At 64.4% G+C, this 21,103-nt stretch overlaps 1 protein-coding gene across 1 annotated transcript in view; it reads right to left on the bottom strand.

Annotated features, from left to right (window-relative positions):
• Nucleotides 1-18,874, bottom strand: part of Rxra (retinoid X receptor alpha) — an 85,093-nt gene extending 66,219 nt beyond the window's left edge. The window contains exon 1 of the mRNA XM_090330899.1: nt 18,758-18,874. Coding sequence (XP_090187025.1) covers nt 18,758-18,785 — 28 coding nt within the window. The 5' untranslated portion in view covers nt 18,786-18,874. The remainder of the gene's footprint in view (nt 1-18,757) is intronic.
• Between the last annotated feature and the right edge of the window lie 2,229 nt (nt 18,875-21,103).

Raw genomic sequence — 21,103 nt, 5'->3', positions numbered from 1 at the left:
AGGGCCTCACCCCCCCCAGGGCCTCACACCCCCAGAACCTGACCCCCCAGAGCCTCCTAACCCCAGAACCTGACCCCCCAGAGCCTCGCCCCCAGAATCTTGTGCCCCAGGGCCTCCAATGCAGAGCGGCTGTGCAGGAACACCTGCTCAGAGCATGCACCGGAGCTCAGCTCTCCGCCGGGGACCTCAGCACCTAGCCCCTGCCCTCTGACTCCCACTCCCATCACAGGGCTGGCACCCAGGGAGCCCCAGGGGCCTGCGCCAGGCACAGACTGGACGTACGGGGCAGGAGCCAACATTCCTTCCACCGCTGACTGAACCCTGTGACCACACGCCGGCCATAGGCCCAGCCCTCCAATGCACCTGGGAGACGATGGTGGCTGTGGGCCTGGGGTCTGGGGCCTTGACACGGGGGCCCTCAGCTCAGCGCAGCTCTGCCCACCACCAGCCCCACCGCCTCAACCTCCCAGCCACGTCACCTCAGACCCCCGTTCCAGCCCCCGTAATGTCTCGGCCTCCCACCCGCATGCGCTGCTCACCACGTGTCCCTCGGCTGTCCGGCTCTCCCTTCCCGGTGCCCCTGAAGGGCATCACGCACAGTCACTCCGAGTTAGGGCCAGCAGCCTGCTCCCCTCACAGCCCACGCCCCAGCGGCCTCTGCTTGGCTCCAGGCTTCACAGCAGGGTCAGGGCAGGCCCAGCGCCCCTTCTGGCATTCCACCTGGCCGCCCCGGGGGCCCTGTCAGCCCCAGCTCGGGACTCTGCATATGATGTCCCCAAGGGGACACCTCTCACCCAACCTGTGCTCCAGGGTCACCCTCCACGTGCCCAGGACGGGACCAGCACCGGCCCCCGGCCAGCCTGCTCCTCGGCAGGTCGGAAGGGGCGGCTCCGAGCAGACAGGCCGCCCCGCAGCCCTCTTCGTCCGTCCATTGGAGTGGAGGACGGGCGGTCTGCCCCTTAGCCTCTGGCCTCGCAGGCCCGCGCAGGGACCGGCCCCCGCAGGGAACAGAGACAAAGGCAGGCTGACCAGCAAGTGCCCGCAATTCATCTCGGTCAACACCGTGGCCGTGCGAGTCGACCGCCCAGCGATTTACATTTTTATTAAATCACAGAGGAAAATTAGAAACATTATTACTTCCCTGGCTCTTTAACCCTTTGTCTGCCCAGCCCTCCAAGTGGCCACCCTAGACAATCCAGAGTAAAGACCCAAGGTCCGTCTCGCCTGCCCACCTGTCATCTCCAGTGACGGTGCCCAGGCCTGCAGCCAGGACGCAGGCACTCACTGGCCCTGGAGCTCACGTGGCCTGTGTCAGGCAAGGCGCCCTCTCTATGAGCAGAATGTCAGGCGGCCGTGAGGCTCGACCTCCTCCACTGTCCTAACAGCCCCCCCCCCGAACACCTCTGAGAGCCCCTCACCACTTCAGCGGGGGACCCTCCACCCCAGGCTTTAGGCTCTGCAAGGGGGAGTTGGAAAAGGTAGGAGCAGGTACAGGGGACCCCAAAAGGAGTCAGAGGCCAGCATGTCCACCGTGACACCCAGAAATGCTCTCTCGTACAAATGCCCCCTGGAGCAATGCAGCCAGGCCTGCAGCCCCGAAGCCCGCACTGGTCCAGGCCCTGGCCAGGAGACAGCCACACGCTGACACCTGTGGAACGAACAGGCCCAGTCCTGCGGGGAGCAAGCTGTCCGGGGGTGCTGGGTCAGGGCTCCCAGGGGCCCACAGGGAGCAGACGGACGAGCACAGCGGACACTGGTGAGCAGAGTGGGGGACAGCCAAGGGTCGGCTCCCAGTGTCCACCCCAGGACCCAGGTGGTGTGGGAGACTGGCAGGGGAGTGAGGACCAAGTGGTGGGTCCCGGCCACTAGCCACACCTCCATGCCACCAGAAGCCACCTGCTCTGAACACCCTGCAGGCCCAGGGGACTCAGAGGTGGAACCAGCCCTTCCTCTGGAATGGGAATCAAGGAGGGCTTCCTGGAGGAGATGGCATGTCTGCCAAGGCCCCAGCTCAAGGCTGCATCTTCATCTATGCCCCAGATCTCATTAAGTGACCCCTGCTGCAGTGAGACTTGGATGACGTTCCACTTTCCTAGGCTGTGTACAATGCAGTGACAGCAAATGGGGGGTGGGGGCTGGAGAAAGCACAACCCATTTCAGCTTCTACTGCTCTGTCACTGGCTCGGCCCACAAGGAGCCCAGCCCACCTCAGCTCTGAGTCTCACAGACACCTTTGGAGAACCCAGGAGGGCAGCCGCCAGCCCCGACACCAAGTGGGGAGAAGCCAGGCAGACAAGCCATGCCAGAGTGAGGGGTACACCATCCACCCTGAGGCTCTGCCCAGTGTTACGCAGGCTGAAACCAGGGCCAGCTAGGCCCCCACGGACCCCAAGGAGGCCTGGCCACGCCCAGGACTCTCGGCCTCAGTCCAGTACCCAGAGGCCAGCACTACCAGACTCAGTGACCCACCCCTGAGGAATATCTTCTTCACCCATCGCCACTGGTCTGGTGTGCTAGGCAGCCAGAAACTGGAGCCGTGGTCGGTGGAGAACTCAGGCCCGGCCCCAGGACTCCAGCCCAGCTCTCTCCAGGCACTCCTGCGTGGCAAAGCTGGGCAGGCAGCACCCACCCGGTGCCTCTGCCCCTCCCCTCCTACCACCCATGCCCACTGCCCAGAGCTAGCAAGGCAAATCTGCACGCAAAACATGAAGAAAGCACAGCGCTTGAGGAGGCAGAGGGGACTAACCCAGGAGGGCTGCCTGGAGAAGGCAGAAATGGGCAGACACCTGTCCAAACTTGTGTCTGAGAAGCAGCAGGGACACTCAGGAGGAAGGGTGAGCCCGTGGAGCCTGAGCTCCAGCCCAGGCCCATCCTCGCGCTAGGAGACCAGAGGCAGGAACCGTCCCTGCACCCACTTTCATGAACGGAATCTGGGCCTGGGCGGGTGCCCAGCGTGGGGTTTTGTCGAGAAAACCTCCATTTCCCCACCCTGTGGCTGCTGAGTCAGACACACAGGGGCGAACCCCAATCACAGCCCCTTCCGGAGGGCTGCCAGGGCAGGAAGCTGAGCCCCAGAACGCTGGCGCCTGCAGCGTGCCAGGCTGCAGAGCCGTGGACATTCCCCAGGCTCTCTACTCACGTTGTCAGTGGTGGAAGGACAGGGGAAACTGAGGCCCGCAGCTGGTTAGAGCAGTAGACTTGAACTGGGGCCGCCGCGTGCAGACTGGTTGACCCCCAGCAACCCAGACACCTTAGAGACACGGAGAGCAGGGGCCACGTGGGGACCTGAAGGCCACGCGCGGCCAGCACCGGATCTCAGCACACACAGTGAGACTGATCGGCAGAGGGAAGGCGTGAAGAAGGCCCAGACGTGGGTCTGCCAGGGCCTGGCTCGGGACCCCAGGCTTCCTAGAGAAGTTGCTAGGTCCTCCCCGGAGGGTGGAGCCCACCTGAGACCCTGAGGGCCAGAGCCCCACCGCTGCCTGGCTGCCCCGCCTGCCCTTAAGGAAGGGAGTGAAAGAGCAGAGCAGGAGGGAGAAGCCCAGCCTCACCCTCGGGGGCTTAGTACCCAGGCAGTGCAGGACACAGACCAGCCCAGAGGCCCACCCCAGGGTCACCCTTCTGGGCTGCCTCTAGTCACCGCAAAGGCCAGAAGAGAGGGGCTGGGGATCAGATGGTCCCCTTTCTGGCCTGAGCTCCAGCCATCCTGGACCTGCCCTCCCCAGGGACTTGCACAGAGCCAGTGCAGCTGCGCCCACGGCCAGCCCTCCCCCTCTGAGCTGCAGGAGGAGGTCAGGCAGGGCACAGAGGTTCAGAGAGCCCCCAACCACCGCCCCATTTTCAAGTCAGACTCAAGGGACAGGGCCTGCCTCCGTTCCCCTCATGGCCACCTCACAGATGCGGAAGGTGAGGCTCGGGGAGGGAGGCACCGCTTGGACCAGCGTGGCGTGGTTGAGAGCATCGTCTGCCAGGGGGAGGAGTGCACCGTGGAATTCACTTTCCTGACCTCTAACCAAAAGGGTGCCTGGGCACCCACAAACAGGCACCCCCAGAGCCCCACCTCCCACCCCACCTGCAGCATGAAGGCCACAGCCAGCCAAGGCAGGAAGGCCCGGAACGGAGGCGAGGCAGTGCCATGCCCTCAGTCAGAGGCCTGGCCTGCGGGGGCCATGCACACCAGTCCCCTCTCACTCCTGTCACCTGCTGCCATCTGCAAGCCTTCCCTTTCCCTGTGCCGCCTGCCTCCCAGGGACACCCTTCTTGAGACTGCCCCCACAGAAAGCTGTCCAGCTGCCGACTCACACCCTGGGGTGGGCCTGGGAGACCCCCACAGCACAAGAGGGTGTCTTGGTGAGCGAGGCCAGGGGTGGTACAGTGTCTGTGTGAGCCATGACCCAGGCCTGCCTGCATCTGCCCAGCCAGGCCCGAGGCTGGCACATGGAGGATCCCCTCACTAAAGTCCAACCCCTCACTCACACACTCCCAGAGAGAACCTGGGGGGAGGGGAAACTGAGTCGGGCACCACCTACTGCCCAGAGCTGCTCCCAGAGGACCAGGAAGAAGGCTCCCTGGCAGAGATGTCAGAGAAGGGGCCGTCTGGGCCCCGCTGCACCGCCCTGCCGGCTCCCGTCCCCTCTCCTCTCCTCCCCTCCGTGCTCTCAGCCCTGGGTTGGCCAGGAAGCCAGGCGGAGACTAGAGGGCGGGGGCACCGCACCCAGCATTGCTAAAAAGAGCCAACGGGGAAGTAAAAATAGGAAATAAAAATAAAATTTCCCTAGCTAGCCCTGGTTGTTTGTGTAGGAAACCAGGCATCTCCAGGGCGGGCTCAACCCCAGCCCTCCCTGACGTGCTGTCCTCCGCGGCCACAAGGAAGCTGCCCAAGCACCCAGGACTCGGCAGGAAGCATCGCAAAGGAAGCCTGAGGACGGGGGTTCAAGTCCCATCACGTAACCTCTCTGTGCTCTGGCTTTGGCTCCTTCAGGGGGGTCAGGACCACCTCCCGGTGCCAAGGGAGGGCTCGTCTCACGCCTGCCACCAGAGCCACCCCCGGTCCACAGCAGACAGATGCTGGACTAGAGGCCGCTCGGCCTCGACTCCCCCCACCCTGCGGACACCACGCTGAGACCTCAATTTCCTCACCAGCACAATGAGAGGAAACCTTCCTTCCTACCATTCCCCTCCAGGCCTTTGCAGGCTCTGCCACTCACCCGCGCTGAACGGCACGTTCGGGGTTCAGACCCCTCACCTGCGCTCACTGCACATTCTGGGCTTCAGACCCCTCACCCGCGCTCGCTGCACGTTCTGGGGTTCAGACCCCTCACCCGCGCTCACTGCACGTTCTGGGCTTCAGACCCCTCACCCGCGCTCGCTGCACGTTCTGGGCTTCAGACCCCTCACCCGCGCTCGCTGCACGTTCTGGGGTTCAGACACCTCACCCGCGCTCGCTGCACGTTCTGGGGTTCAGACCCCTCACCCGCGCTCGCTGCACGTTCTGGGCTTCAGACCCCTCACCCGCGCTCGCTGCACGTTCTGGGGTTCAGACCCCTCACCCGCGCTCACTGCACATTCTGGGCTTCAGACCCCTCACCCAAACTCACTGTACGTGCCAGGGTTCAGACCCCTCACCCACCTTGCTCTGTACATTCTGGGGTTCAGACCCCTCACCCATGCTGCTTTGCACATTCTGGGGTTCAGACCCCTCACCCACGCTCACTGCACATTCTGGGGTTCAGACCCCTCACCCACGCTCACTGCACATTCTGGGGTTCAGACCCCTCACCCACGCTCACTGCACATTCTGGGGTTCAGACCCCTCACCCACGCTCACTGCACATTCTGGGGTTCAGACCCCCTCACCCACGCTCACTGCACATGATGGGGTTCAGACCCCTCACCCATGCTGCTCTGCACATTCTGGGGTTCAGACCCCTCACCCACGCTCACTGCACATGATGGGGTTAAGACCCCTCACCCACGCTGCTCTGCACATTCTGGGGTTCAGTTCACTTACCACACTGCACTGCACATTCTGGGGTTCAGACCCCTCACCCATGCTGTACTGCACGTGCCGGGGTTCAGACTCCTCACCCACGCTGCACTGCACATTCTGGGGTTCAGTTCACTCACCACGCTGCACTGCACATTCTGGGGTTCAGACCACTCACCCGCACTGCACTGCACATTCTGGGGTTCAGACCCCTCACCCGCACTGCACTGCACGTTCTGGGGTTCAGACCCCTCACCCACACTCACTGCACGTTCTGGGGTTCAGACCCCTCACCCATACTCACTGCACGTTCTGGGGTTCAGACCCCTCACCCACACTCACTACACATGCCGGGGTTCAGACCTCTCACCCACGCTGCACTGCACATTCTGGGGTTCAGACCTCTCACCCACGCTGCACTGCACATTCTGAGGTTCAGACCTCTCACCCACGCTGCACTGCACGTTCTGGGGTTCAGACCGCTCACCCGTGCTACGTGGCTCGTTCTGGGGTCACGTTCCTCTCGCGCCCTACCTGCACACCTGCAGGGTTGTTCCAGGCCCCTCTCCCGTGGCACTGACACACAGAGAAGAGCGCGACCGGAGCTGAGAACGTCCCCTGCAGGGAGGGCGGGCTGCCCACAGTGCCAGCTCTCCACAGCAGTGCGGCCGCCCCCCACGCCGCTGCCGGCCGTGGGGGCTCACTGTGCGGAGGTACGCGAGTGGCAGGGGTCCAGTGATGCTGCACCATCGGGCCCGGACGAAGATCACAAGGCCCCTGCCCGGACGCACTGCCTTGGTGCTCCTCCATCCCACGTCCTAACTCCACTCCCTGGGCCACATCCCTGGTCTGACCCTGCCCTGCCAGCCGTAAGCTGCACCAGAACATGCGTGTGCTCTCTGCCCGCCAGCCAGCACATCACGGGCTCTCTGCCCTGCGCGGGCCCTCAGCAGCCAGCCCTGGGTTCAGGACCCCTGAACCAGCCAGAGCACGCGTGGGGATCCCCATAAGTTTGGAGTCCTGGGCACTGTGGCCCCATTCCCTGGAGCCAAGCCCAGATGGGCAACGGCCAGCCGGCTCAGACGCCAGGCACAAAAGCCAGTCGTTCGGCTGCCTGGGAGAAGGCGGCAGGTTCCCCCTGCAGGGGCTGCCAGCGACCAAGTCTGGAGGCCACAGGGGGAGGCAGACACTGGTGACAATCACAGTGTTGTTCTCAGGAAGGCAGCCAGGGGGGTAAGATGGGGGAGGAGGAAGGAGGGCGGGAAAGAGGGAGGTGGTGGGAGGGTGGAGGAGGGAAGCAGGCAGGGCAGCTGGCCAAGATTGAAGAAACTGGCAGGACCGAGGCCCGGGGCCAGCAGGGTGAGTTCTGGGGTCCCAGGAGACCCAGGTCCCTCTCCTGCAAGGCCCTCGGGGGACCTCGGGAATGAACGGGTGCAGGGGCCACGATTCCAGCCTCAGCACACGGCTGGAATTGTGGCCCACAATGTGGGGGCTGCTGTTCCCTCTGCTAACCGACCTCACGGCTTATCGGACAGGCCCAGGCCCTGTGGGCTCCAGGCAGCCCTCCCCGCTCGCCTGACCATGAGCAGGTCCTCTGTCCAGCACAAGAGACACAGTAACTGTCACAAGCAGATAAGTCCCAGCCACTCACTACAGAACTTCACAGACACCATCTCCCCGCCACAGGCAGAGGCACAGGAACAGCACACCCCTGCCCACGGAGTTAGCCAGGGATGCACAGTGACCTTGCCCATGACCCGTGACCTGGGGGACATTGCAGTGACCAGGAGTGCCCCCTGGGCTGGAGCCTGAGGCGTAGAGCAGAAATGGCCCATAGCCAGGACAATCACGCCCTGACCCAAGACGGCCCTGCAAACTTCATTCATGTGGCCCAGGAGTGAGCCAGCAAGGTCACGTGACCAGCTGTGGCTGCACCCCTGACAACTGCCCACCTCCGGGCTGAAGAAGGCCCACAGATAATGCCACCCAGGCTGGCGGGGAAAAGCTCGACAATGTGCCAAGAGTCACACAGCCACATCCCGAGTGCCATACACAGCAGAGGTGGCAGTGCCCACCGCCAGGCCTCGTGGGACCAGAGAGTGACCCTGCAGATGCTCCGTATAGTCTGGACACGGAGGCAGGGCCCGGCCCCCCTCACCAGCCTGGGTTCCACAGCTGGGGGATGCAGTGTGGTGACGAGGCCCACAGCAGTCGGAGCTGTGGCTGGAGCAGGTGGATGACCACGGGGGAGCATGGCGCCATGACCGTGACAGCAGGTGGATGGCAGGTCCAGGCCCTGTGCTGGGTGAAAGAGGGGCTACACAAGAGCCACCAAGGCCCTGCCCCTGCCCTCACCCTGCTGCCAGCTACTGATCCCAGCACTGCCCTCGGCTTCAGCTCTGCCACTGGAATTGTCCAGGCCACAGCCTTGGTCTCCAGCAGGCCGGGCCTGGGGTGCAGATGGGGGGGTCCTGCCAACACCTGGCTCGAGGCCCGGTCCTGGGGCCCCTCACCCCACCAGGCTCCTCCTGAGAACCTCCCAGAGCAGTTCACACTTCTGCCCCCCCACCCAGGACCCCTGCCTGGCCAGCGCCCCACCTGGTAGTCCCCATGACTAATTACCAGCTCGCCTGGTTAGCCCGGTTGCCCGGTTGCCACCCCTGGCGTTGGGGGAGTGGGGGGGGGTAGGGTGGGGGTGGAGGTGGCGGCAGGGCCTGCACACTCCAGGGCCCAGGGCTCGCCGTGTGTTCAGGCGCATGCGCAGGGAAGAGACGCAGGGCCTCCCGCCCTAACGCCCTGTGAACCATCCATACCCTGCCCTCTGCCCTCCCTCACCTGGACCACCACTCTGCTCTTCCTGTCTCCCCAGCGGTGTGACCACCCACATGGCCAGGGCCAGGGTGCCCACCCACTGGTGCATGTGAGCTGACCCCTGCACCCCCACTCGGTATCCCCTCTCGACACCTCCCCACCCGCCAGCCTTCACCCTGCACCCCGAGCCCTTCCCAGCTGCCCACTTCCAGGATGCCCTGCCTGCACATCCAGGGCTGCTAGGACAGCCTGGCACCCTGCGGGCCGGCACGGGCCCAGCTGGGCTGAAGGAATCTTCTCGCTTCTCTGCCCCCACTCATGCTCTGACTGCCGGAGGCCAGCGCCTCCTCTGTGGCCCAGGGGAGGCACACGGCTGTGTGAGGGACGGAACAGCGCCGCTGAGCTCGCACCAGAAACCCCGCACAGCACAGAGCTAAACTGACTTCTCCCTAACGAACTCCTACACATCCTTCACAACCCAGCCCACCGCACACCTCTGGTACACCTTTGACCACCACACTCACACTGTCCCCACTCCACAGTGGAATCAAGGAGGTCACTGCTGCCGACCCTGGCCATACATTTTCTGAGGGCCACGTGACCTGAGCCCCAGCACCACATGTATGCTGCCTACTTCAGTACCCTGCCGGAAGAAGTCACCATCTCTGCAGATAAGAGAACAGACACAGAGAGCCCTAAGAAAATCTGGACACAGTCACCCACTGTCTGGTGGCAGCACTGCCAGCACTCAGGCCATGTGACCGTCCGAACAAGGCCTGGCATAGCTCTCTCTTCCTAGCAGCCAGCATGGACTGGATGATTGTGGATGGATGCATGCATGCATGGATGCATGGATGCATGGATGCATGAACAAATGGGTCGATGGACGGATGGATGGGTGGATGGATGGGTGGGTGGATGGGTGGTGGATGGAGAGATGGATGAACAGCAGACAAGTGGGAGGAGGTCTCAGCCTTCTTGGCTGTCTAGGACATCCCACAAGGTCAACAAGTTTCAGTAAGATGCATCTGGTCCCCACGTGGAGAGCATGCGGGCTGAGGGCCCATCGCTCTCTGCGTCGGGAACCTGTGCCCATGAAAACTCAAGCTCTGCCCAGCAGCAGGTGGCAGCTGCATGCACCGTGAGCCAGGCTGGGATGGGCCCACCGTGGAGGGAGCATGCCCAGTGCAGCTGCAGCCTGGCTCCCTCCTAGAGCCTCCAGGACCCTGAGGGCCAGGGCTAGTCCACAGAGTCTCAAGTGCAAGCTTCCTGCATTCCCGGAAAGCTGTACCAGGCTAGACACACAGGAGGACTTCCCTCCTGGCTTACGTCCAGGAGGAGGGTGAGTGCCGCGACGGCAGTAAGTTTAATACCTTCTGTGGGAGGGCTGAGCTCATTCCTCAGGATGTTTCTGGGCCTGCGAGTCCAGGGGAGGAAGGGGGCTGCAGAGCACTAACTGATTCAGCAAACACGAGACATGTGCAGCACCTGGCGCCCGGTTCTCAGCAGCGAGCAAAAGCCAGCCTCCCTGGAGGAGAGGGGCCTCGGCGACCGTGCCGGGAAACACGCTGAGGCCGGGGGGACCACAGGAAAGGCCGTGCCCGGTGAGGGAGCTCAGCCAAGGGTCCTGGTGAGCGGCACAGAACCAGCCACACACTCCCCACCTCCACGCAGCTGACATCCTTCCTCCCTGGCTGCCAGGGGGACTCCAGCAGAAGGAAGGGAGCTCCCAGACACAGGCTGCCGGTGGGGGGGAGGAGGGGACAGGGGACAACAGCACAGCCAACGGCCCCGATTACACCTCCTTACTTGGTCCAGCAGACACAGGAGACCACTGCCATCAGCCTCTCTAGATCAGGTCCGGCTCCCTGAGCAGACCCCACTGAGACAGAGCAGGGCCCTGACCTTGTTCTGAGGAGCCTGAGAGGGGTAGCAGCCCGTCCCTCCACCCTTGAGCTGACTACCCAGACCCACCCCAGGCTTAGGGCCCAGGGTGGCCCAGCACCCAATGGCAAGGTCCCCACCTCCCCGCCTCTCCTCAACCTTGATCCTGGGCAGAAAGTCCAGAGCAAGGCACGTGGGGCAGCTCAGCCACCCCCTGTGGACTCTGGTCCGTGCTCCTCCAGCAGGCAGGGAGGGACAGGGCCACCACACAGCCAGCCAGACAGGGGCTCCTGGGCACAGCTGCTGGGCCGAGGGGACAGGCTAGGGAGGCAAGAGGGGTCTCACCTGTACTTCACCAGACATGGGCCCGACAAAGCCATGTACCCTGGGGCTAAGGGGCTGGTGCCCTGTGCCGGGCACTGACAAGCTGGACCAGCACGGCCACACTCCACACCCGGAGAGTCTTGGGGACAGGCAGTTCAGAGGGGCTACCTAAAGCCAGGCCAGGCCCTGGAGCCCCCACCTTGCAACGAGGTGCAGTCCTGGCCACTGCTCCTCAGAGGGTTAATTATTCCCAGACCAGCCAACCACACCCCCATCAACCTATGACCCAGCTGGCAAGGGGCAGGCCATGGGGCCTGTCCAAGCAGTCAGATCCTCCCAAAAGCCTCCAGGAGAGAACTCGTGCCCGTGCCCACCTGGGCATCCCCTCCTTGAACCTGGGACTGAAGCTACTACTTACTCCAGAAGGCCCATCTGCTCGCCTGCCTTAATGCCACAATCTACCCAACAAAGCCCTGCTCATCCTTCAAAACGCAACCATGGCAAAGCATACAAATTCCCCCAGATACACCCATTACAGGTGAGTTTGCTAGCTGGAGGCCACGCCACCCCAGACTAGGAGCTGGCACTCACTGGGTGTCGCGCGGGGCAGCGAGTGTTCAACGTGCTAAGGCTGGGAAGGGGCAGGGGGAGGGGTCTGACAAGGCGAGAGCCACGGGGCTCTGACCCTGGGTACTCGGCCTGGCTTCCATGCAGGGCCCATGGGGGGCCATGGAAAGTTCCAGAGAGGAGAGCCTAGGAACAAGACTGCCGCTGGCAGCAGACCAGACCCCACTCCTGTCCTGACAGCCCAATTCCTGAGGGCCACTGTTTCTACAATACACTCTCCTCGTCCCCAAAACGTTTTCTCTAACACCCCTTATCCAAACCCCGAGAGGCAGAGCTGTGGCAGCCATAGGCACTGCCCTCTGGGCCAGCTCAAGAGCCCTTGGCTTCCAGGACCCTAAGGACCCAGCCTCCTCTGCTGGGGAGCCTGCGGGCTGAGTCTCCACGACACCACCCAACCACGGAGCCACAGGACAACAGAAGGAAGCCAGGCCCCATGGAGGAGAAGGGGCCTGCTCAGAGCCTCACGGCCAGCCAGGCAGCCAGCAGGCCCGGCCAGCACCACCCGCCTGGACTGCGCCCTGCTCAGTGACCCACCCCCTCAGGCCTCTCATGCGAGCTGGGGGCTCCCCGAGCCTGGGGCAGTTCAGTGACCTTGGCTGGGGCTCTGGTGAGACTGACTCATAGGAGGTATGGAACAGACACTGCCGGCGGCGGGCTGGAGACTGCACAGCAGCAGGAGCTTGGACCTGCGTGCCCACGTGGGCCCAGAGCTGCCCTCCCTGGCCAGGAGCCAAGGCCCACCCTGTACCTCCCTGAGCCTCATGTCCCCACCCAAGCTGATGACGTGCCAACCTCCCCTCACAGCAGTCCACTAGAGAATGGCTCTGTACACACAGCTGCCACCGTGAAAGCAGAAGGGGGCAGCGACCACAGTGTGAGCCTTTCCAGTGGCATCAAGCAGGACCACGCAAGTGGCAGGCCCCCCATCGGGTCACGGGCATGGGATCAACCCAGCATATCCTAAGCCCACAGCAGCTAAGGGTGAGCCTGCTCTGCTGCGGTTGGAAGGCCTCAAAGACGCCCAGGCATGGGATCACAGCCCCAGCCCCTTGAGAAGCGAGGGTCAGCGGCAGAGAGGGCCCGTGAGCCAGGGCCATCTTCACAGGGTGAGCGCGGAGGACAGCCGGGCAGCAGCGGCCTGGGGCCGTGGGCAGGGGGCACAGGGCTGGGGAGACCCGCAGCAAGCCACCCGGGCTCGCTTTGAGGGCCTGGACAGGAGCTGTCAGAGCCAGGAGCAACAACTGCGGCCACCTGGCTGTCACCGGCTGACCTCTGCCTGGGGCCAGCACGGACACTTAAGCTAAATTGGTCAATTATGGGATACTCAGACCCCTCCCTGGGGCCTCCCAGCCTCCCTGCGTCCTGGGCAGCAGCACCAGGAAGCCAGTTGAATCAGTAACCTCGTTACTAGCCCAGGCGCATCCGGCTGGCTTTGAACCCTGCAGGGCCTATCCACAGTGGCTGCAGGGTTTACACACAGCCTGGCCACAGCCCAGTACATTCTTCTTTTGGTGCTCAGCGCTGCCACTCTGCCCCCACCGACCCAACTCCCAGCATCCCACTTGCCCAAGTCCAGCACTGGCTTGAGGGATCCCAGCCCTGACCCCGAGAAGCCCAGCCTCCTGCCTCCCTATCCACACACTCCATCCAGTGCTCTGAGCCTGCCCCTCTTCCAAGGCCCAGGCCTGGCCTCCAAACCACCCAACTGTTCTGGTGCCTTCTTCCCTGCAGGCCCCGATGCCAACTGCATTTGCAGGCTCAGTGAATGGAGTGGGGTGGGGGGAGTCTCTCTCGGGAACTATAAGCCAAGAAGAGGCTGAACTACAATGGGGGGGGCAGGGAGAGGGCAGGAAGGGTGAAGCCCTCCCAGGCCAGTCGCAAGTCCACCGTATGCCTCCCAGAAGCCATGGGAGCCCCCAACCCAGCCCAGACAGAGCAAAGGTGAAGGAGCTTTAGGAAAACCCACGGCCCCTCTCCCCACCTCGCCTCAGTGTCCACATCCACCCATCTCCACACCCACGAGGGATGGGGGGACGCAATTCCGGCTGGAGCGCCCATGCTATCTGGTGCCCAGCCCCACCCCTCCAGGCCAGCCCCTGCACCTCTGTCTCGTGCCCAGCCTCATCCTTACAGACCAGCCTCTGCCCCCTTGTCCTGGCACCACTGCCTCCCCCACAGCCCACACCAGCACGTTGGGCAGAAAGCCCGGGCCCTCCTTAAGAAGGGGCCCCATAGCCTCAGGACCTAAGCTGGGGTGCACGTGTGTGTGTGCATGCACACACATGTGCAAGCTGGGGGCGGAGACCTCAAAGATAGCCAAGGGCCAGCCCAGGCAACCAGTGCAGCCTCCGCCCCTGGCCTCTCCAGAGCTCGTGCCAGACAGCCGGGCCTCTCTGGAGTAAGGTGGTGCCAATGTAGGCTCCTCAGGCAGTGCTCTGTCTGCTCAGTGACCCATTGGCTGACCTGTTGGGGGTCCTCCGTGGCTCAGGATGGCCCTGGAGTGAGGATTGGGGGAGAGGGTCTGGATTTCCCCAGAGGAACCAAGACAGCCAGGCAGGAACCAGAGAAGTCACTGTGGGACTCAGGGCCAGTTACTCACAGGGAATGGGCAGGCAGGGGGTGAGCCTGCTGGCCAACGGGCATCTGCTAGGGTGACTGGGAGGCAGGACAACGAGGAGCAGGGGGCCTGCACTGGGCAGAAGCTCCCACCCATCCAGCCAGGTCAGAGCCAGGCCCAGCTGGAAATCACTATGTGAGAGAGGGCGGGAGGACCACGGGGCTGGATCCCCACCACTATGTGAGAGAGGGCGGGAGGACCAGGCACCAGTGAGCCCCACCACGGGGCTGGATCCCCACCACTATGTGAGCCTGTGTCTGGAAGCCTCGTGAGGCCCACTGGGGCCACGGGCCCCTCCCAGGGGCAGGGGGCCCTGGATGTGAGGAGGGATTTCCAAGAGTGGGGGACACAGAACTAGCTCTCCTCCCACCCACGTGGGGTCCAGGGACACAGGGAGGCCCGCCTTGCACGGGGATGGGGGACAGACCAGCAGAGGTACTCCTCTGTCCTCTGTATGCCCATCTGTCCTCTGTATGCCCATCAGGCCCTGCCCGTGCCCCCCCAAACACATCGCAGGCCAGCCAGTCCTCCCTCACCACTCTCTGCTCCTTTTCCCACTCATTCAGCTGCTGAGCCAGACAATTGCTTTGTAACTCTAGGGTACAATTTCCCTGTCTGTGAGGCTCCGGGTCAGAGCTAGAACATCTCACGCCAGGCTCAGGTGAGCGCAGACACGCACAGACCCTCATCCCCCAACCCCACAGGCCTTGGAGACAGGTCCACAGGAGGCGGGGCTGGCCAGGGGACCCACAGGGACAGGTGGGGCTCCTGGGAAGGCAATGCCTAAGCCCACACTGGAGGCACCAGCGATCCTCAGGCCCAGTTGTGTCCAATACTGGAGACCTGGCCCCACCCTCACCCCAGCCCGAGGCCCCAGGAGGACCTGGCTGCAGGCCTCAACTTGGGAAAGGAGACACACCCCGCAAACGGAGCTCTGCAAACTCCCAGTCAGCCCGGCAGAGCAGGCTGCCCGCCTAGCACTCGGGCAGAGCACTGTGCAGATGTAGACAGCCGGGCAGGTCCTCCCACAGTACTCAGCCTTCAGGTCAGTCAGCCCTCGTGGCCCTGGGGAAGCCTGTGGTCACAGAGGGGAAGACGGGAAGACACGCGGCAAAAGGAGAGAGAACGCTGGAACTATGCCTCCCAGCAAGGAAACACTACAGCCCACCTGCAAGGGACAGAGACTGGCCCTCCCCCACCCCCCACAGCCTCCAGGAGATGAACCTGGCTGCTGAGACTCCGGATGCAGGTTCTGAAAGAAGACCCCTCACCCAAGCTATCATCAGGACCCCAGGCTCCAGAGCCCAGGCCCAGCCCCACGCTGAGCCTAGCCAGAGCCAGTTCCTGTATCAACTAACCAGCTAATGGAATGCCTCAAGGCTGGGGCCTACAAACTTCCAGCCTGGGGAGAAGGGAAGAAGGGCAGGTCTTGGCTTGTCCTGGCCTATATCTGCAGGAAAGCTCGGCCAAGCCCAGGACCAAACTGGCTCCAAAGACCCCAACCCTGAAAAGTTCAATGTACACCCAAGAGATGAAGCCCCAGGCAAGCGCACAGGCTTTGAGCGGACATCATGTCCACGCACCACGCCCTCCAGACCCCAGGCCCCGCACACACAGCCAGCCTCGTGTGGAGGGCGCAGGCGTGAACACTCGCTGCCCAGAGTGAGTCCACAAATGCTCTGGCACCTTTCTCCAGAAGAGGAGATGACTGACGACCCCTAGCTGTGGTCTCCCAGGCACAGCTGGGTCGGGTGCTGGCAGGGCCGAGAAGCCTCCCAGAGGAGGCGCCTTGCGGCAGGCCCTGAAGGACAGGCACAGCTGGAAGAGCCGCCTAGGTGCTGGCAGAGCTGGGCGCCGCCCCATGTGACCAGGCTGCTGGCTCGGCTCTGCACCTCACACACCCCAAGCAATGGAGCCACACAGACCTGGCCTGCTGTCTGCCAGCCTCTCCTCCGGGCCCAGTCTGCCGGGCCCTCATCTGGGCCACATGCTCAGGCCCCAGCCAAAGATGAAAGCCAGCAAGGCCGTGATCACAGACCAGCATGCATCTGCAGACCCTTTTTCTGGCCCTAACACTTCCCCAGTCAATAAACAGGACTCCCTCTGGAGTTTACCAAAACAAACACCCAAGTCCGCCATGCCTAAGCCTAGCCACAAACTGCCTCGTCAGGCCCGAGCTGGACTCCAGGCCCGCCTCCTGGGAGTCACGTGACCCTGTTATTTTTGGGAGGCCCGGAATGTGCTCTATTTTGGGTTCCAAGGGCTCAGATGTTACAAGAAACCCCTCACTCAGGCTCCAAGCTCACCCAAATTCCTGAGTGTTCCCCAAGGAGGTGGTTGGGGGTCTAAAGCTTGCCTCTGGTCGCCTGCAGGCGATTTACTAGCAAAAGGAGGGTCTGGTGTAGCCTAGGACCTCTGGACTTCACAGACAGCCTCAGTGTCCCATCGCTCACATCCCCAACGGGTATGGAGTAAATCGGTCCTGGGCAGTGCAGCCAGGAAGCAGGGGTGGCCTCAGGCAAATTCCCTGGGCTTGCTTTCGTCCAGATCTGCCCACTCTGACTGGCTCAGTGTGCAGAGGTTGAGAGACTCCAGGGCCCACTGAGCCCCGTTCACCAGGGGAAGGGAAGACCCCTCAGCAACTAACCCCCTCCATGGCTCAGCAGCTGAGAAGGGCAGTCAAGTGTCCCCCGCAGCTTCCAGTCCGCCGTGGGCAGCCAGCAGAACCCTGGACAAGCCAGGTCCTCTGACACTCACGCCGGGAGGGATTAGACTGTTGACAAAAGGGCTTAGGCAAGTGGCTGCTTAAATGGACCTTCAACTGCACTGGACTTCAGAGCTGGTCACAAGCTTATAAAAAAAAAAAAAAAAAAAAACAAAATGTAAGCAGAGCCCAGGGCTTGCTACTCAGCCCTGAGGCAGGGGCTGCCTGGGAGACCACAGGCTGTGTCCTGCAAGCTGCCACTGTGTGAACACAAGACTCCACGCCTCCTGCCGAGGGCAGGGGGGGGGGACAGTCCACCGAAGTCCAGTGGCTCAGCGGTACAGGATCTCCTTCTCACTGGAATTCCAGCACTGCTGCCCTGTGTCTGAGCATTCTGGTCCCAGCCCTGCCCACATGTGCCAACTCCCAGCCCTGCATGTGTCAGGGTATAGACTTGTTCTGTTCCCAGGACTAGCCGAAGTGCAGTCCTGGACACGTCTAGGAGCCAGAGACTGAGCTGAGCCATTTCCCTTCCAAAAGCAGCTCTCCAGAGAGCCCAGCTCCCGAACGCCGTGCCAGTGGGAAGGCCCCAATGGGAGGGAGGGTACTGTCCCCCCACAGGAGCCCCAGCCAACCCCATACCAGCCCCACAATGGAAGTCACAGACAAGAGGCTTTCCTATCTGCAGCATGCACCCCAGCAACCCCAGGCTGGGGGCTCCAAATCCCCCTGTGTTTATGGTAGGCCATAAACACAGCCTGACCCGGCCAGTTCCTCATCTGTAACTCAAGTCCTCAAGCTAAGGACGGACTTGAGGTTCCTTGAGCTGGAGCCCCAGAGCTCACCCAAGGACAGCTCTCCGCCCAGACCCCACCGCCCTCATCCCTGCTCGGGGGAGCCGGTGTTCACAGCTTTCACCAACTTGGACGCCCCTCTTCCGGTCACCTTGCCGTGGGCCGAGCCCAGCGCCTCTCCCTGGAGTCTGGGGTGGGGGACTGCAGCACCCATCCCCCTGGGCGGCAGGGGAAGCGCCCGGCCCCGGGTCCTTTCTAATCAGCACAAATCGTTCACCACCCTGACAGCCTGGCTGCCGGCCCCACCACCAAATTAATATCCTTTCCCGGGCTCATTTATAAAGCCACCCCCACCCCCTGCCCAACCTCGGCCGCTCAATAGCTCGAAGCCCCAGGGAGCCCCACTCCACGGCCAGACTTGGCAGGCGGTCGGGGCCGGGAGCTGCTGGCGGGAGGGCAGCCGGACGGGAACGCTGGCCCTCCCGGCTCCGGCTGTCCTACCCGGGCCTCGGAGACCCGTGGGAGCGCCGCGGTGAGGAGCTCCGGCCCGGTCCGGCGGTCGTGCCCACCTGGCCCGGGAGGGGGGGGAGTGTGGCTTCCCGGGCGGACAGGGCGCCCCGGGGCCGGGGCCTGCTGGAAACGGCGGCCCGACGGGCCGGCCGGCGACGCGGAGGCCACCGGGCCCGGCGCCGGGAAGCCCGGAGCCCCCGGGAGAGCGCGCGCAGAAGTTGCTCCAGCGGCCCGGCCCGGGGGCGGCGCGGCCGGGGACCCGGGGGGCGCGCGCCGGCGGCGGGGCCTCCCCAGCCCCGGGCGCGCCCGGCGCCCCGCGAGCCCCGGCGCCCGCGCCCGGGAAAAGTTGCCCCGCGCCCGGCCGCCCTCCGGGCCAGCGCCCGAACTGGCGGGGAGGCCGGGCCGGACCCCCGCGCACGCCGCGCGCGCGCCTCCGCCCCGCCGGCCGGCCCCGGGCCCGGCCCCGTCCCCCGCCCGGCCCGGCGGCGGCCGACACTCACCGAGCGGCAGGAAGTGTTTGGTGTCCATGTCTGCGACTAACTCATGCCCGGCCGGCGGCGGGGCAGCGGGGCGGCGGCGCGGCGCCCCCCCTCCCGGCGCGGCCGGCCGGGGCCCGGGCGGCGGGGAGCCGGCGGCGGCGGCGGCGGCGGCGGCGGCGGCGGCGGCGCGCGGAGGCCGCGGCGCGGCGAGTTGTTGCAAAAGTCGCCCAACAATGTAAACTACTTGTGCCTGCGCGCCCCCGCCGCGCGCGCGCCCGCGGCCCGCGCCCCCGCCGCCGCCGCGCGCGCGCCCGCCCCGCTCCGGCCCGGCCCGCGGCGGGGGGGGGGGGCGGCGGGGGGCCCGCGACGGGCGCGGACTCGGCGCAGCGCCGCCGCCGCCGCCGCCGCTCGCCCCGCCCGCCCGCCGGTGCGCGCCCCGCCCGCCGCCCCGCGCCCCGCGCCCCGCGCCCGCCGCCCGGCGCCCGGCGCCGAGTTGCGAGCGCCCTGCAAACTTGCAAGTTTGCGTCCGCCAGGGGCTCCCGGGAGCCGCGAGGTGGCGGCGTGGGAGAGGCCGGCGGGGGCCGCGCAGGGCGGATTCCCTCCCGGCCTGCCCGAAAGCAGGCCCGCGGCGGCGGCGGCGGCGGCGGGGCCCGAGCCCGGCCCGGCCATTGTCTGCGCGGCCGCCCCTTTGTGCGGCCGGCCGGGCCCGCGCCGATGCGCGTGGGTCCCCGAGGCCCCTCCGCGGGGGAGGCGCGCGCGGCCCGGACGCCCGGACCCGGGGACCCGGGGACCCGCGCCGGGCGCCAGGCGGACCGCGGCCGCGGCCCGGGCTGTTTTTACTCCTCGGGCAGTGCTCGGCCTGACTTTAAAATTCATGGTTCGTGTAAAAGGAGGGAAGGAGGCGCTCCTGCCCGGGACGGCCCTCCCCGAGGGCGCCTGGCTGGAGAGCAGCCCGCTGGCCACGGCCCCGGCGGGGAAGAGGGTTCCCCCGCAGGCCGCCGGCAATGGTTGTAGAGACACCTCCCCGAAACAGACCCGCCCCGCCGCCCAGGACGCTCAGGAGGGCGTCCTCCGGGGCTCTTCTGCCAGGACCGCTGGGAAGGAAAGCCCTGCTTGGAGCGTCCTGCCCCCTCCCCCGGCACAGGCCAAAGCCAGGTGATGCCCCTGGTGGGAAAGCCTTCCCTGCCCACTTTCTGGGCCATCCGCATGCACTCACACCCTGGCCAGCCAGGCAGCTCCCCACACACACCCCAGGCCCGCTTCCGCCTGCTGGATCTGGGATGGGCCCTCATCACACAAGCTACAAGCTATGGGAAAGAGCAAACACAGGCTCTGACGTGTGCTGGGCGTGTGCGTGCAGCAGGCCCACTTCTCAGGCCCTCGGCGTGGCATCAGATTGAACGGCTATGTGGCACTCGTGGCCAGGGAGAAGCCCCCAGGCCCAGGGCACTGTTTCTTTCTGAGAGGCTCCATGGCTCAGGATCCCCTGCTGGCCTGTGGGACGTGGGCAGGACCCAACCTGCCGACCACCTCGCACCCAGCATACCACTCTGCATGTGCTGGCAGCAGACTACAGTGGCCACGGCCAATGGACCAGGCTATGAACAGTCCATCTGTGGTGGTCTCAGGATAGGAGGATGTGGCTAGATAAAGAAACCCAGATGCCCCCTGATCGCAAATGCCAGGGTCATTAAGTCAGTCAACACACATCTATAGGGCCCTGGGAACAGCATGGATGCAGTTGAGTTGGATAAGGCAAGGGCCATGCCCTCACTAGCCTGATATTCTGGGGAGGTCGCTCCCCTCCTGCCCTCAGCTTTCCCGACTGTAGACTGGGGAGAATCCCACCCTCACTGGATCACTGAGATGATGAACCCAGAGTGGGGGGCTCAACAAGTGGTACTAGCTTTGTTATTCAAGCTGGACAGAGAAACAGGAAGCCCTGGAAAGCGGTGGGCAGGCCAGACCCACCCAACAGGGGTCCCCGTGGCTTCTCCATGGCAGGTGCTGAAGTTGAGCCTCAACTGTTCATCCAGTTGAGGCAGGGCAAGGCACCCAGGTGGAAGGGCTGGTGTGATGGCAGCCTGGCCTGGCTGACAGGTTGGAGCATGTCATGTGGTGGTGGGCACATTGGGCCTAAGCGTCCTGAGAGCTGCTGACAGGGTCTGAGGTCACATCCCTGCAGTGGACAGCAGAACAGCTCAGCTCCTGTCTCCTCCCAGCGTACCTCTCCCTTCCAGCCTCACCACTGCCTGGGCCAAGGGTCCGAAACTCACACGAGCAGGCAGGCCTTCTTCACTTAGGGTCTGCAGCCCAGGAAAGACGGAGAGGGCCTCTGTGCTTCTAGGGAATGAGGCCCACAGGGAG

Source organism: Megascapheus bottae, chromosome 3 (assembly GCF_031878675.1).
Source record: "Megascapheus bottae isolate mThoBot1 chromosome 3, mThoBot2.hap1, whole genome shotgun sequence".
Classification (NCBI taxonomy): domain Eukaryota; kingdom Metazoa; phylum Chordata; class Mammalia; order Rodentia; family Geomyidae; genus Megascapheus; species Megascapheus bottae.
Note: the sequence above shows the minus strand (reverse complement) of the source record. Positions and strands in the feature narration are given on the sequence as shown.